This window comes from Rissa tridactyla, chromosome 8, assembly GCF_028500815.1.
Source record: "Rissa tridactyla isolate bRisTri1 chromosome 8, bRisTri1.patW.cur.20221130, whole genome shotgun sequence".
Lineage (NCBI taxonomy): Eukaryota > Metazoa > Chordata > Aves > Charadriiformes > Laridae > Rissa > Rissa tridactyla.
The window spans coordinates 36731316-36743954 of record NC_071473.1 but is presented as its reverse complement, the minus strand read 5'-3'; the positions used below and the strand labels follow the sequence as shown (position 1 = coordinate 36743954).

General features: G+C 33.9%; 1 protein-coding gene across 4 annotated transcripts in view; it reads left to right on the top strand.

Moving 5' to 3' along the window:
• Nucleotides 1-10415, top strand: part of MTF2 (metal response element binding transcription factor 2) — a 28832-nt gene extending 18417 nt beyond the window's left edge. For all 4 annotated transcript variants that reach the window (XM_054211454.1, XM_054211457.1, XM_054211455.1 and 1 more), the window contains 7 exons: nt 485-608; nt 3907-3974; nt 4363-4533; nt 5278-5386; nt 5558-5616; nt 5750-5854; nt 7912-10415. In XM_054211454.1, the coding sequence (XP_054067429.1) occupies nt 485-608; nt 3907-3974; nt 4363-4533; nt 5278-5386; nt 5558-5616; nt 5750-5854; nt 7912-8266 (991 nt within the window). In that variant the 3' untranslated portion in view covers nt 8267-10415. The remainder of the gene's footprint in view (nt 1-484; nt 609-3906; nt 3975-4362; nt 4534-5277; nt 5387-5557; nt 5617-5749; nt 5855-7911) is intronic.
• The last annotated feature ends 2224 nt before the right edge of the window (nt 10416-12639 follow it).

Sequence of the window (12639 nt, the reverse complement as noted above, 5' to 3'; positions counted from 1 at the left end):
TTATAATAGTTTCCTAGATGAGACATAATGGTTAGTTGTAGTTTGAAATCTTTGAACGAACCCATATTAAAATTGTATCCAATTTAGCGTACATATGTGCTAACAAATATATGGTGGAAATTACCTTTTTAAAAGTTCACCAAAATACTTGCATGAATTCAGAATTGATACATTCAAGTATGAATTCAGACTTAAATATCCCATGGTTTAGACCAGTTTTGGAGTTTGAGAGCATCATGACAATGAGATGAGGCAGAGATGAAAGTAACATTCAAAGCAGAAAGAATCACTTGAAGAGAAATGACAGGAGACTTCGTAATGTTGTTCCCTGGATTGAGTGTTTTAAGTTGTGCTTTGTGTCCTTCTAACTATATTGTGCTAATAGATTTTTCTACTAAATTATTGGAAAGAAAAGCAATTGGAAGAAAGAGACTTCTTTCCCCCACCCCTCTGTTTTTTTTATTCAAATATTTCTGAATTCTAGGGTAGATATAGCACATCTATGCCTTTACAACCTAAGTGTTATTCATAAGAAGAAATACTTTGATTCGGAGCTTGAACTCATGGCCTACATTAATGAAAACTGGGATAGATTGCATCCTGGTGAGGTAAGTAATGGGAATACTCTCTTCTGTTTTTCCTCACAGTGCATACATATGTCCTGAAAGTTAGCGACCTATGAACCGTTTTATTCTGGGTGTTAAATCCTTTATTACCTTAAAATCTGATAATCATGAATAATGAGACCATCTTTAATTTCCTTGCAGAAATAGAATGCTTTTTAAGTGGTGTATGTTATTCTGAGCTGTAAAATTTCTCAAGTGGTCCATGTAACTATTATCTTATTATTTGCGTAGCAACTCTAATTATTTATACTCAACTGTTTATTCTGTTGCACATATGTATTTTCCTCTACTTCCATTTTATAATTCTCATAGTTCTTTAATATTTTCGTGTGCACAGGCCAGAAAACCTAAATGTAGACCTGAATGCAGAGTATATTGCTTATGAAGACATCTTTAAAGTCTCTAAGGTGTAACACATAACAAATTATTGTACACAAATATTTCCTCTTTCCTCCTTCTTCCAAACACGGGGTGATCAGTTCATGTCCACGTCTAAAGATTGTTTTGATCCTTTTCCAGTCTGATTCTGTTACTTGTCAAGGCATCTTGGTTTTAGTTCACTACTACACTGGTTATTTTTCCAGCTACTTGATTTACTGGACCATTACCTTAGCGTTACAGGAAATCCATTTCCCCAAGCAGACTCACTTCATATTTAACTAAGAGGAGCAGTGTAGACATTTGTTTATGCATGTAAAGTTGCAAAATTTATGTCTAAATTCAAATTGGCATGCTGCTGGTAGAGTTAGCACTTTTTTCGTGCATGAAACTTGTTTAGGGTTTTGAATTTTCTTAATCCAGGTGGCGTATAACTAGTTTGAAATTTTCTTAGCATGAGTACATGCTACTTCTAGACTTCATTTCAATAAATTCATACATTTGTAATCCACTTCTACTAGCAGACACAATTTGAGAATCAAATGTATATTCTTGGTTTAAATGAGTGACTGCTTCCCATAAATAATGGGAAATAGCTTAAAATACATATATTTAGACTTTGAGTGTCAATAGTTTTAGAAGGACAAGCAAGCACTCAAGCATTACTTAAAAATGACAAATAGTGTCATTATGAATAGACATCTGGTTTACTTTGAGATATGTGGCATCTCTTAGCTAAGTCATATCAAGTCAATAATTCTGTCACACCAAATCTCAAACTTTAATTAAAAAAAAAAGGCTGTACAAAATGTGGTAATTCTCACACCGTCTTTTCAATAGAATGAAATATTCTGGCTGTCTTACTGCACAGTTTAACAAATATGTAAGCTGTGTTTAATTTTGACTTTCATTTGTCTTAGTATTGAGGGAAATGTAGAAGAAATTAATGTTTGCTTATTTCACACAATATAATTTTTTTTAGATCTAACATAATTTCATGTCAGAATGGCTGGTTGGAGCAGCCTTTGTGTGGATGAGGAGAGTGGAGCTATCTAGCAGCCATTGACTTGGAGAAGTTGAAAGGCTGCAGTCCTCATTGTGCTCTTCTTTCCCCTTTCCACTTTCAATCCGTCCGTGCTCAATCTATGTGAAAAACACATAACCAAGTGGTAGGAAGGAGAGGGGAGATCCAAAATAATGATACTCACCTCTTTAAGTCGTCCTTTTGGTACCTTAATCAATATTTCTAAACCTTCAAGGAAGCTACTTCTTTTATGTCTGAAGACTGCACTTTTGATGGGATAGATTTTGTATAAATGCATAAAAGCTGTGTTGAGGAAATCTTCAAGTCTTTATTTTGAAAAGATTCTAAATGTCTCTCATGAAGCTGGGGAAAATTGTGTCTTGAAAAATTGGAGGCAAATGTATTTTAGTACTTTGGTTAATCTGGTTGCCTTATTAAACAGAAATTAGTCACAGAATAACATCTACAAGTTAATGGGTTTAGGGGTTTTGTAATATTCTTAGCTTGCCACTTTTAGAAATGACACTTTTGTTTCTTTTTCTGTCTGCTTATAATTGAAAAAGAGGAAAAGTTGTGGTGGTGTTTTTTTTTTTTTTAGCCATAGGTAAGATAGGAGTAAATGGTGTAATTATCAGACCTCCTAAGCCAGTAATTTTTAACACATTATTTAGGATGCAATAAATATAAGGCAGTTTTCTGTAGTTAAGTGCTACAGAGTTGCAAGACCTCTGGGATAGCAATTGTACTGAATGCATATGGTAAATGTGTAAAAACAGTTGTTACTTTCTTTGGCTAAAATTGGTTGAATACCTCCCTTAACTTTAGTAGTCAGGTAGATTGACTGTGAATCTTGCCCCAAATCATATTAAAAGGTTGTTTTTTATGAGTGTATCTACTCATTTATTTAGTTGTTAGCTAAAGGTGTTTTTTTTGAGCTGCAAATGCTGTGCAGTCTGCTCTGTAGTATCCACGCTAATAGTGAAACTTATAAACTGTTTGTCAAATCTATAATTAAAGATAAATTTGCTGCAGAGCCAATTGGATATAAATTCTGGAACATTTTGGTATGGCAACTGAAAATGTGGTAGCTTCACTGGAATTTAAAAATAGCTGTCTAATTATAAAAATAAATAATCTTATTAAATTCTGTTACATAAGTGTTGTGTCCACTTCTTTATAGTCACCACCATACTTATTCAGCGTTATGTCTCTCTAATTCATAAGTGTGCAGTTTTTCAGAGGTAAAATTCTATGTTTTGGTAGCCTGATAGGGACTAGCTACCTCAGGCTTTGGTGCAAGAAGAGAGGTTAGACTGGGTCTTAACAAAAGGGGCATGAAAATGGATTTACTTTTTTTTTAAACTCTAATAACTCTTCTGGGCCTCATCCTTTCTTTTACCATGTTGAGTAATGTTGGCGAAAATGAGAGTTGGGTCCTGTGGCAGAATTTTCATTAAAATGATCACCAATAAAATAACTTCTGTTCTTGTGTCAATATAGTTATGTTCTGCTTTCAATCTCTATTAATTTGGGAGTACATAATGCCACAGAAGAATTCTTGTTAGCAGTCTTGGGGAGGCAAGCTAGTATTATGTTCTTTGACTATACTAAAATTCTTTGAGATATTTTTCTGGCACTTCTTACAAACAAAACTCAAATTCTTTGTCCTGGGCTTGATCCTGGCATGAGTTTTGTGGATGTAAATCACAGAATACATGGGATAATGATTAATATCCTTTGGGGTTAGGTAGCTTCCACAGCTAATACATCATAAATGTATTCCACATCCGAATCTGTAGTTAGAGTAACTCAAAGTAACTGGAATCTTTCTATTACTAAAGAATTTGACAGGTTAAATGATTTCTTAATACTTCACAGCTGGCTGATACACCAAAATCTGAAAGATATGAGCATGTACTGGAGGCATTAAATGATTACAAGACCATGTAAGTTATCGGTACTTTTTGTTTTAAATGTTATTTGCCTATTTAATGTGATGTAGATTAGAGTCTTCAGTCTCCTTTGCTTAATCTATCTGATAATTGCTTTGGCTGCAGATAACGTTTAAATATTGTTTCTATTTCAAACTATAACATTACATAAAATTTTGAGTGGAACCTAGATCATGAGAAAAAAAATTGTTTTAACTTCCGTCCTCTTTCCACTTCACGTTCTGTATTTGAGAGTGAGGATTGTGTTAGGGGAAAGAGGGGTATAAAATAGCATTAGAATGAATATTCTGATTTGCATAGTTTTGTTTTGCATGTACGCTGTTATTTTAAAAGTTGTTTTCCCTGGGGTCAGAATTTTAACAATTAATCTAAAATCCTCTAGGTTTATGTCTGGAAAAGAAATAAAGAAAAAGAAGCATTTGTTTGGCTTGAGAATTCGTGTTCCTCCTGTGCCACCAAATGCTGCTTTAAAGGCTGAAAAAGAACCAGAAGGAACTTCTCATGAGTTCAAAATTAAAGGCAGAAAATCATCTAAACCAATCCCTGATGTCAGGTAAAATAACCCAGTCATTCTAGTAGTGTTGGGGTAAATTAGGGTACTTGGGTATAATTTTGGTGTCTTCAACAAAGGCCCCTTCATTGTATAATGTATTTTTTTTAAAATAATGGTAAAGGTGGATGTCCTGCCTAAGCTGTGACAGTGGACTATTTGTGAGAACAATGTCTTAAAATGAATTAAATTAGCTTTCTCTTAGGATCCTTCTTAAAAAAAAAAAAAAAAACCAACAAAAAACCCCAAAAAAACCAAACCAAAAAAACGCCACCGACCAACCAAAAAAAACCAACATGAAATTTAGCAGTAAAAAATAGAAAATATTCCAACTTTGCTGATATCTGGGAAACTAAATCTTTTGCCTTTCTGGAGCTCTTGTGCAATAATATAACTAGAATTATGATCATAGAATCATAGAGTCTTCATGGTTTGAAAGGACCAACTTGTATTAGTAAGTGTGCCATCTTTTTTTACCAAGTGTGATCATATGAATAAACAACTTTAACACTTGTTCATTCCTTTTCAACATTAGGGAGTCAGTAATGTCATTAGAAAGATCTTGTATCTATTTGTTATTCTAGAGGCAAAAATATATACCTGAAATTTTTGATTTAGCAGAATAACCTCATTTAGTGCAATGTCTTAGAAATAGATGTGTAATCATGTATTCATTGCCAAAGGAAAACATCTATTCAATAAAAACTGTCTTCAATAATACAGGACAAAATATAAATTTTCTTCTAGGGAATTAAGTAATGGTATAGAAAGAAAGGGGAAAAAAAAATCAGTAGGTCGTCCACCTGGTCCCTATACAAGAAAAATGACTCATAAAACTCCAGAGTCGTCTCCTCTGGTAAGATTTTAGATATTTTATTCCCCTTTCCCCTCCCTTCCACCCCCCCACCGGATTATAATTTTTGAATCATGATATTCCCCCGTTCACCCTCAAACAAAATCGATACAGCAATTAAAACTTAATTTGAAGTACTTTTTTTTTTTTTTTTTTTTTGCTTTTCCTCCTCAGGATAATGAACCGGTTCCAGTGATAGAAAACCCAGCCTTGGAATTGCCGTGCACTGTTGGGTAAATTAAAAAGAAATAATTAAAAAAAAAAATCCCCGTAAAACACTGTAATACCATGTCATTTATCTGTTTGCTCAGTTTTTAATATAAGATTATTTTCATTATATGGCAACCCTGTTATCTTGTATATCAGGAAATCTGATGGAACTGCACATTCATCCAATACCTCAGATGTGGAATCCACAGGTGCTGCCAGTATGAAAGAAACTACCTCATCTAGCATTTCGAGACATTATAGGTAATTATTTAATTACTGTATTTGCAATAGAGATTAATATTTGCGATATATTCATTTTACTAAAACTTTGTGAAAGGGGGGACAGGAAACAATTGGTTCAGTAGTTTTTCACCCTTAAAAAACAGAAGTTGCAGGCATCCTACAAGAGATACCTTGCCAAAGCATGACATGGAAATGTTCCAAGTCTGGTTTCTTCAAACCTGAGGTTCTTTTGTACTTTCAGTCAGTTCTGAATCTTTTGACTAGCTTCCATGAAATCTGGGAATTCAGGTAGTTCCAAAGAAATTATAGTCTAACAAGATTCATAAAGATAGATGCTTGGATAAGAGAGACCCAAACCAGCAACGCACACTTACAGAAAGTCAAACAGTTTTGTGTCCTAGTCATTGCCAGTGCTGTGTTCTGGGGTTTTTTTGTTTGTCTTTTTTAGTTGAAGCTTTGGCAAAACAAAGGTATAAGATGAGGTAGGAGCTTGACATAAGTTGTGATGCAGCCATAGTAGATATGAAATGGAGGTAAGGGTATTGCAGAACTGGTGGGGCAATAAACAGAGAAGAACTGAGGACACTGCGAAGGGGTATAACATTGGGGATGTGGTGATTCACTGGGATTTGGAGTAACGAGCAACTGAGATTCAGATTAGAGCTTTAAATTGCATGGGAAAATCTAAAGAAATAGGACAAAAGAAAACTAGTCTGTATTTGTTCTGCCTACAACACTCAGGGTGAGGGTTTTTTTTTGTGCTCACTAACCACTGTTCTTTGTTGATGTAGAATATGTAGTTAAATTACATTTACTGAGAAGAATTAAACTCCATAAACACTTCCTAAACTTAGTTTTCTAGTAAAGGCCGCAAAAGTGCTGATGTGTACCCTGAATTAATTTTAGCAGCTTTTGGTTTTGTAGATTTGTGTGTGATTTTGTAGACTGTGCTGTGATTTTTCTACAGTCAATAGAGCATGAAAAATTTTTGGCATGGTCTTCATAGATAAATTATTAACTACAATCAACTTTTCTGCAAGTAAATTGTTACTTGAACTTTTCCCTCTCTCGAGTTTAGCAAACGTAAATTTCTCTTTTATTCAGGTACATGGTTCCTCAGTCTACTTATTTTGTCTCCCCTTTGGTTTGTGCTATCAAGTGCTTTCATGAATCATTTTTGTGTGCATTACTGCTACAAATAATCCATCTTCAAAAACCCATGTTTACTTTAGACTTCTGAAATTGTTACCTAAGGGCTTAAGTCACTGTTTTGTATTTCTGCCCTTTATTCCATTTTTTTTAAATGTTAAAAAGATGCCCTCTTTTCCTCAGTATGTTACATAAGCCTTGAACATCAAAGTTTGCATACCACTTAATTTAGGACTTTATCAAACATTTTCTAGTATGTGCAAATTATAGATGTAGGTTTTTACATAAGGACTTATATCTTGGACACTTGGTTTATTCTTCAGTAATGTCAGAAGCTTCTTTTTTTCATTACCAGATATAGACTGGTGTAAGTCTTGGATATACATATTTTTCTGGCCGCTTATAATAAATCTTCACAAAGTCATGTGTACTATAAAACGTAGTCATATAGAATAGGTTTTGTAATATCTTCTTTTGTATTTCAGAATTTTAATTTATTGAGATAAATGCAGCTTAAAAAACCATACATAATTTTTTTTAAAAAGCTGTATTTTTAATTTGTAAATTTAAGCACATTTGGTGCAGGCTCCTCTGAAGACACTTTTTAAAATTTGCTTAAGAATGGGGTTAAGCTGTATCAAAATAGTACTCTTTAACATAACAAGGCATAAGTTAAGTTAATTCAGGTAACTTTTCAGACATATTGTTAAATTAGTGCAGTTTTCCTTATGTAAATAACTTTTATTTTTCAAGTGTCATATTAATAGTCATCTATCTATAGGCAACGAGTATTTTTATCTGTGAAAAACAGAACAAAGAAGTTATGAGTTACATGGAAATAACTGATGATAAAGCATATATTTTGCGTAAGTTCCTTGGAGCTAATGCTGGTTTGTTGTTTGTTTTTTGCTTTTTTTTTGTAATAGTTTATCTGACTCAAGAAAAAGGACTCGTACAGGAAGAACTTGGCCTGCTGCAATACCACATTTGAGAAGAAGAGGTCGCTTTCCACGAAAAGCACTCCAGACTCAAAATTCAGAAATTGTAAAAGATGATGAGAGCAAGGAAGATTACCAGTATGATGAACTCAATACAGAGATACTAAACAACTTAGCAGATCAGGAGTTGCAGCTCAATCATCTAAAGAACTCAATTACTAGTTATTTTGGTGCAGCAGGTAGAATAGCTTGTGGGGAAAAATACCGTGTTTTGGCTCGTCGGGTGACGCTTGATGGGAAGGTGCAGTATCTTGTGGAGTGGGAAGGAGCAACTGCATCCTGACTGTAGGACTGAACATTATGTTCACTGCACTGTCATCTGTAAGTACAGTTCATAATGCAGAGCCACGAGAGAAACGTGTCTTTAAATGTGTTTCTAAAAACAAAACAAAACCAGTTTAGCCTTAACATGTAATTGTTATCATTACAGCTCTTGTGATAAAGACTTATCTTTTTAAAATCTGATCTGAAACTTAAATTTTTTAATCTGAACATTATTAGATTGTTTTAGGTTGGGATATTTTGGGTTACAATTGCTTAAAAATGTGCATGGTGTTTTAAAAAAAAAGACATTTTCTAGAGAACATTCCATGGATACAGTTATTGTGATTTAGAGAAAATATTATGTAGATAGCACAAATCTTTGAAAAATTTTGGTTTGTTTTCTTACCCAAATGTTTGCAGAAATGTATTTCTATTTCAATACTTTCTAGATTTCATAAGTGCAGTGTATATAATGCCTACTGAAGACTGTAAAATACTGAAGTTTTCTTTCAAACAAAGTGTAAAAAAAAAAAAAAAAAAAAAAGAAAAAATATATTGAGCCTGTAAATTGCTCTGTGACCAGACTTCATTGTCTTCTTAATATATTCTTTGTGTGTGTGCGTGTGTGCGTGTGTGTATATACATATGTATATATGCACACACATTCTTGTGCATGTATATATATGTGTGATTGTGACCTATGCAATACAAATTATGGGATTGGGCAGCTTCTGAGAATACATCCCATAATTCTTTTTTCAGGAATAGTTGCCAGTATTTACACAGCAGCATTTCTTCTCAGGCTTATTGGGTGCTGTTGCTTTCTATGTACTAAGGAAAAGTGTCAAACCAGTGCAGCGTGTTCTGGCAATGGGTGCAGTCATTGATGTTCATATGCTCTAGGTAATATAATCCATTATTTTCCATGAGAATTAACTGTTAAAAAATAATTCAGGATCTGAACATTTTGAAATTAACTCTACTAGAAATAGCAATTTGAAAGCTATTGTGGCACGCTGATTGTAAATTTTGTGTCCCGGTTACAAACTAAGTTGACAGGAGTCACTCACAAGATTCCTATATATCAGTAAAACCAGTCATATTTTGATAAATGTGTAGTATGAACAAAGTATATTATTGCACAGGGTCAACAAACAGTTTGTTGCCATTTGAAGTAACATTACTGATTTTTATTACAACATTACCTCTTTTGTTTCTATAAAATGTACCAAGATTTAAATTGATAAGTTTATTTTACTTCTTTTAAAAAAAAAAAAAGTCAAAAAAGTCTCTTGCCAGTATTAGATGTTTTTTTTTTTCTTCGTCTGCTACTTTTGAGGGGGTTTTAGCCAAAGAGTAAACAGAAGAATATTTTTACTTTGGTGGATATTCACTGTATTGCATAAGGTTAGTTTTCTTACGTGCTTACAGTTTACCACCAAAATAAAATTATGTAACATTTACAAATGACAGAGTGGTTTAAAGTGTACTGCCTGGGTTAGTACTTATTTATTCCATTACTTGATTATTTGACTTTTTCTGCTCATCTTGAACATCTTGAAAAGGTGACTTTTTCTTTTTTTTTTTTTTTTCTTTTTTTCCTTGTCACCTTATAGCCAAAGGAAGCAGAGAAAGCTTTTTATCCTGTGCTTGCTTTATGGCTGGCTGGGCAATATTAGCTTTATTAAAAATGCTAATTAAAAACTGCCACTTCTGTTTACCTTCACTAAAATGTGTGGTTTTTTTCTCACACCCTCAGCTATTAATTTAATGTTGCCTTGCCTGTAGCTGCAATATTTTGATAACACAGCAACTTCATGTTAGTTTTTGAATGTTTATATCTTGGGATAATGCAAAATGTAAAGCCTTTGTAACCTTACTCACACCATCTGTATCTGTCTTTATTGTTTCACTTTATCCAAGTCCTTTAATTCTAACTGAACACCAGCAGTATTTTTCGTAAAGTTTCATTTAAAGATAAATATTGGAATGTACTTGGGGTTTTTAGGGGGTGGGGGGAGAAAATATTTGTCAAACTTAAGCTGTCCATAGACTTAACTATTGTGAATGTCATTGTTTCATTTTATTATGGTGGTTGACTTGACTCTGATGTTCAGTTTGTATTTTTGGAATTGCTTTTTTCTTAGAATTAAAAGACCAACATTAAATGTGTGTATTTTTTGAGAGAGAAGAATGAGTTTTGATTCTGTATTCTTGTGAAGTACATACCTGGTGGCATCCTCCCATCCTTTGTTTCTCTATCTTGAGCTTTCCTGTTGTGGAGACGCTTGCCCTGCACATAGGCACTAACTAATGTTCCAGCTATGCTTGAGGGATGCTTTGTTACAAGGTGTCATGTACTGGAAAATGCTGCAATAGTGCTGCTGAAGATACAGCTAGAGTAGTAATTAAAGCACACGTACAAATGCCTTTCCCTCATTTTATGTGAATTTCATTGTATGTAGTAATGGAGTGTCTAAAGGAAAAATACAAATGTTGCTGTATGTAACGATTTCATTTTGGTATGACTTGATCATTGTACGTATGCATGTGTGTAAATATATGTAATTCAACTTTGTTGTGGTCACTGATTTAGAAACATTTCTGTGTGTTATCAGATTTAATATTTTTTCCATTATATGTTATTTGCATTACAGTAGTAGTTAGGTAGGTAAAGGCTCTTGAGGCTGTTCTAAAAATGTGGGCATCACGTGAAAAAGACAGCAAAGAAATGATGGCACGTTACTCGTCAGAACTGTAAAATAATCATCATAACAAACTACTTGTCACATCGTTGTTCTCAACAAAAACTTCAAGAGGAATTTTGAATAAAAATTATGCTTTTCTATGCATAACAGGTATTTTGAGTGAGATTACAAAGGAATTTTGAAACATCTCTGTGTGTTATGTGAAATGAAAGTCAATACTTTGATTTAACATGAAGACAGAAATAAAGCAAAAAAGGCCTTGAAGGTGAAGACAAGCAGTTTCTCTAGAGAGTGGGGGGTAAGATAAGTAGATAAACAGAAAAATGGTCATGTCTTTGGAACATCCTACTAAAGTGATCTTTAGTGTTATATTTTAAAAGGGAATCGGTGAATTGAGATGGAACATGACAAAGCTGGAGATGGAGCAAGAGTCTGAACACGGTGATAAGGATGAACTGGACAGGAGCATCAGTTCTGTGTGCAGAGGGAAGAGAATGAAGCTTGCAAATGCTATGCAGGTAACATTTTCAGGCTGTAAATTGTGTCATTTTTCTAGTTCCCACGCATGTGCTTCAATGAAAATTAACACTGCAGTTAAGGGTATGGTATTTTCTGGAAATGCAGAAAAAGGTTTTGGATGGTGAGTTGTGTTTGGTTGATGCTGAATTTAAGATCACGGCTAAACACCCAAATGGTGGTGTCAGATCTATCAGCATCCCTGGTTTGGTCAGGAAAATATAGTAACGTGTGAGGGAAAAAAATTGGAATTGTCAACCTAAAGTTTGTAGAAAAGTTGATTGCTTTTTTTGTACATTGGATCATCTTATAGGTGAGGTATAAAGAAGAGAAAGATGCGGGGAAAGAGATTCCTTGGAGTCCCTGAAGAAAGTTGAAAGGGGAATGACCATCTTTTCTAAAAGATAGTGCAGGACGATAGAAAGACAAGCAAAAGATGAGTATGAGTAGAAGCTGTGCACAGTGTGAGAATGAGCTTGGAATTTGATGCTTTTGCTAGTCTTTTACTCCTATTGTTCAGCAGCAATGAAACAGTAGATTTTTGTATTGTCATGATCTGTTTTGCATTTCTTAATCCGTTAATGTTCCTCCTCTCAGCTAGCTCATCTCTGCTATTCCTTTAATCAGATTTTTTCATATTCTACCATTGAGAACCATATACCGTAACATCAACAGTTCTGATTTTCATTGATGACAAAATGTTTTGCCTTGCAAATACTAGTTTTTCAAATAGAGGTGTAGCTTATACAGTTATCTTCATATCATCTTTCTCCTAATCTGTTTACTGATAATCTTTCACCAGTGTGTATTTCTTTTTTCACTTGTCCTGATTTGTTTCCAGCTCCTGAATTGGACAATATTCTGTTCTCTTCCCATTATTAGATATTTTGTGTGTGGCATTAATTGACTTGCATGTGGCTTGGTGTCCTGGTCTTCTGTTTACTTTATGTCCAGTGTGGTAGCATTAACTTGCAATCTTGACGTCTGTGGTCTTACTCTAACAAGCTCATTTGCTGCAAAACCTTCTTTATAGCAAGAAGCTAATTAATAGTTCTGTTTTGCTCTAAATAAAGTTTGTTCTTCTGTAAGCACTATTTCAAAGTACTCATTTGTGCTCTGCCATTCCCTCATGAATACTCACAAAACTGTTGCTGTTACTGCATTCACT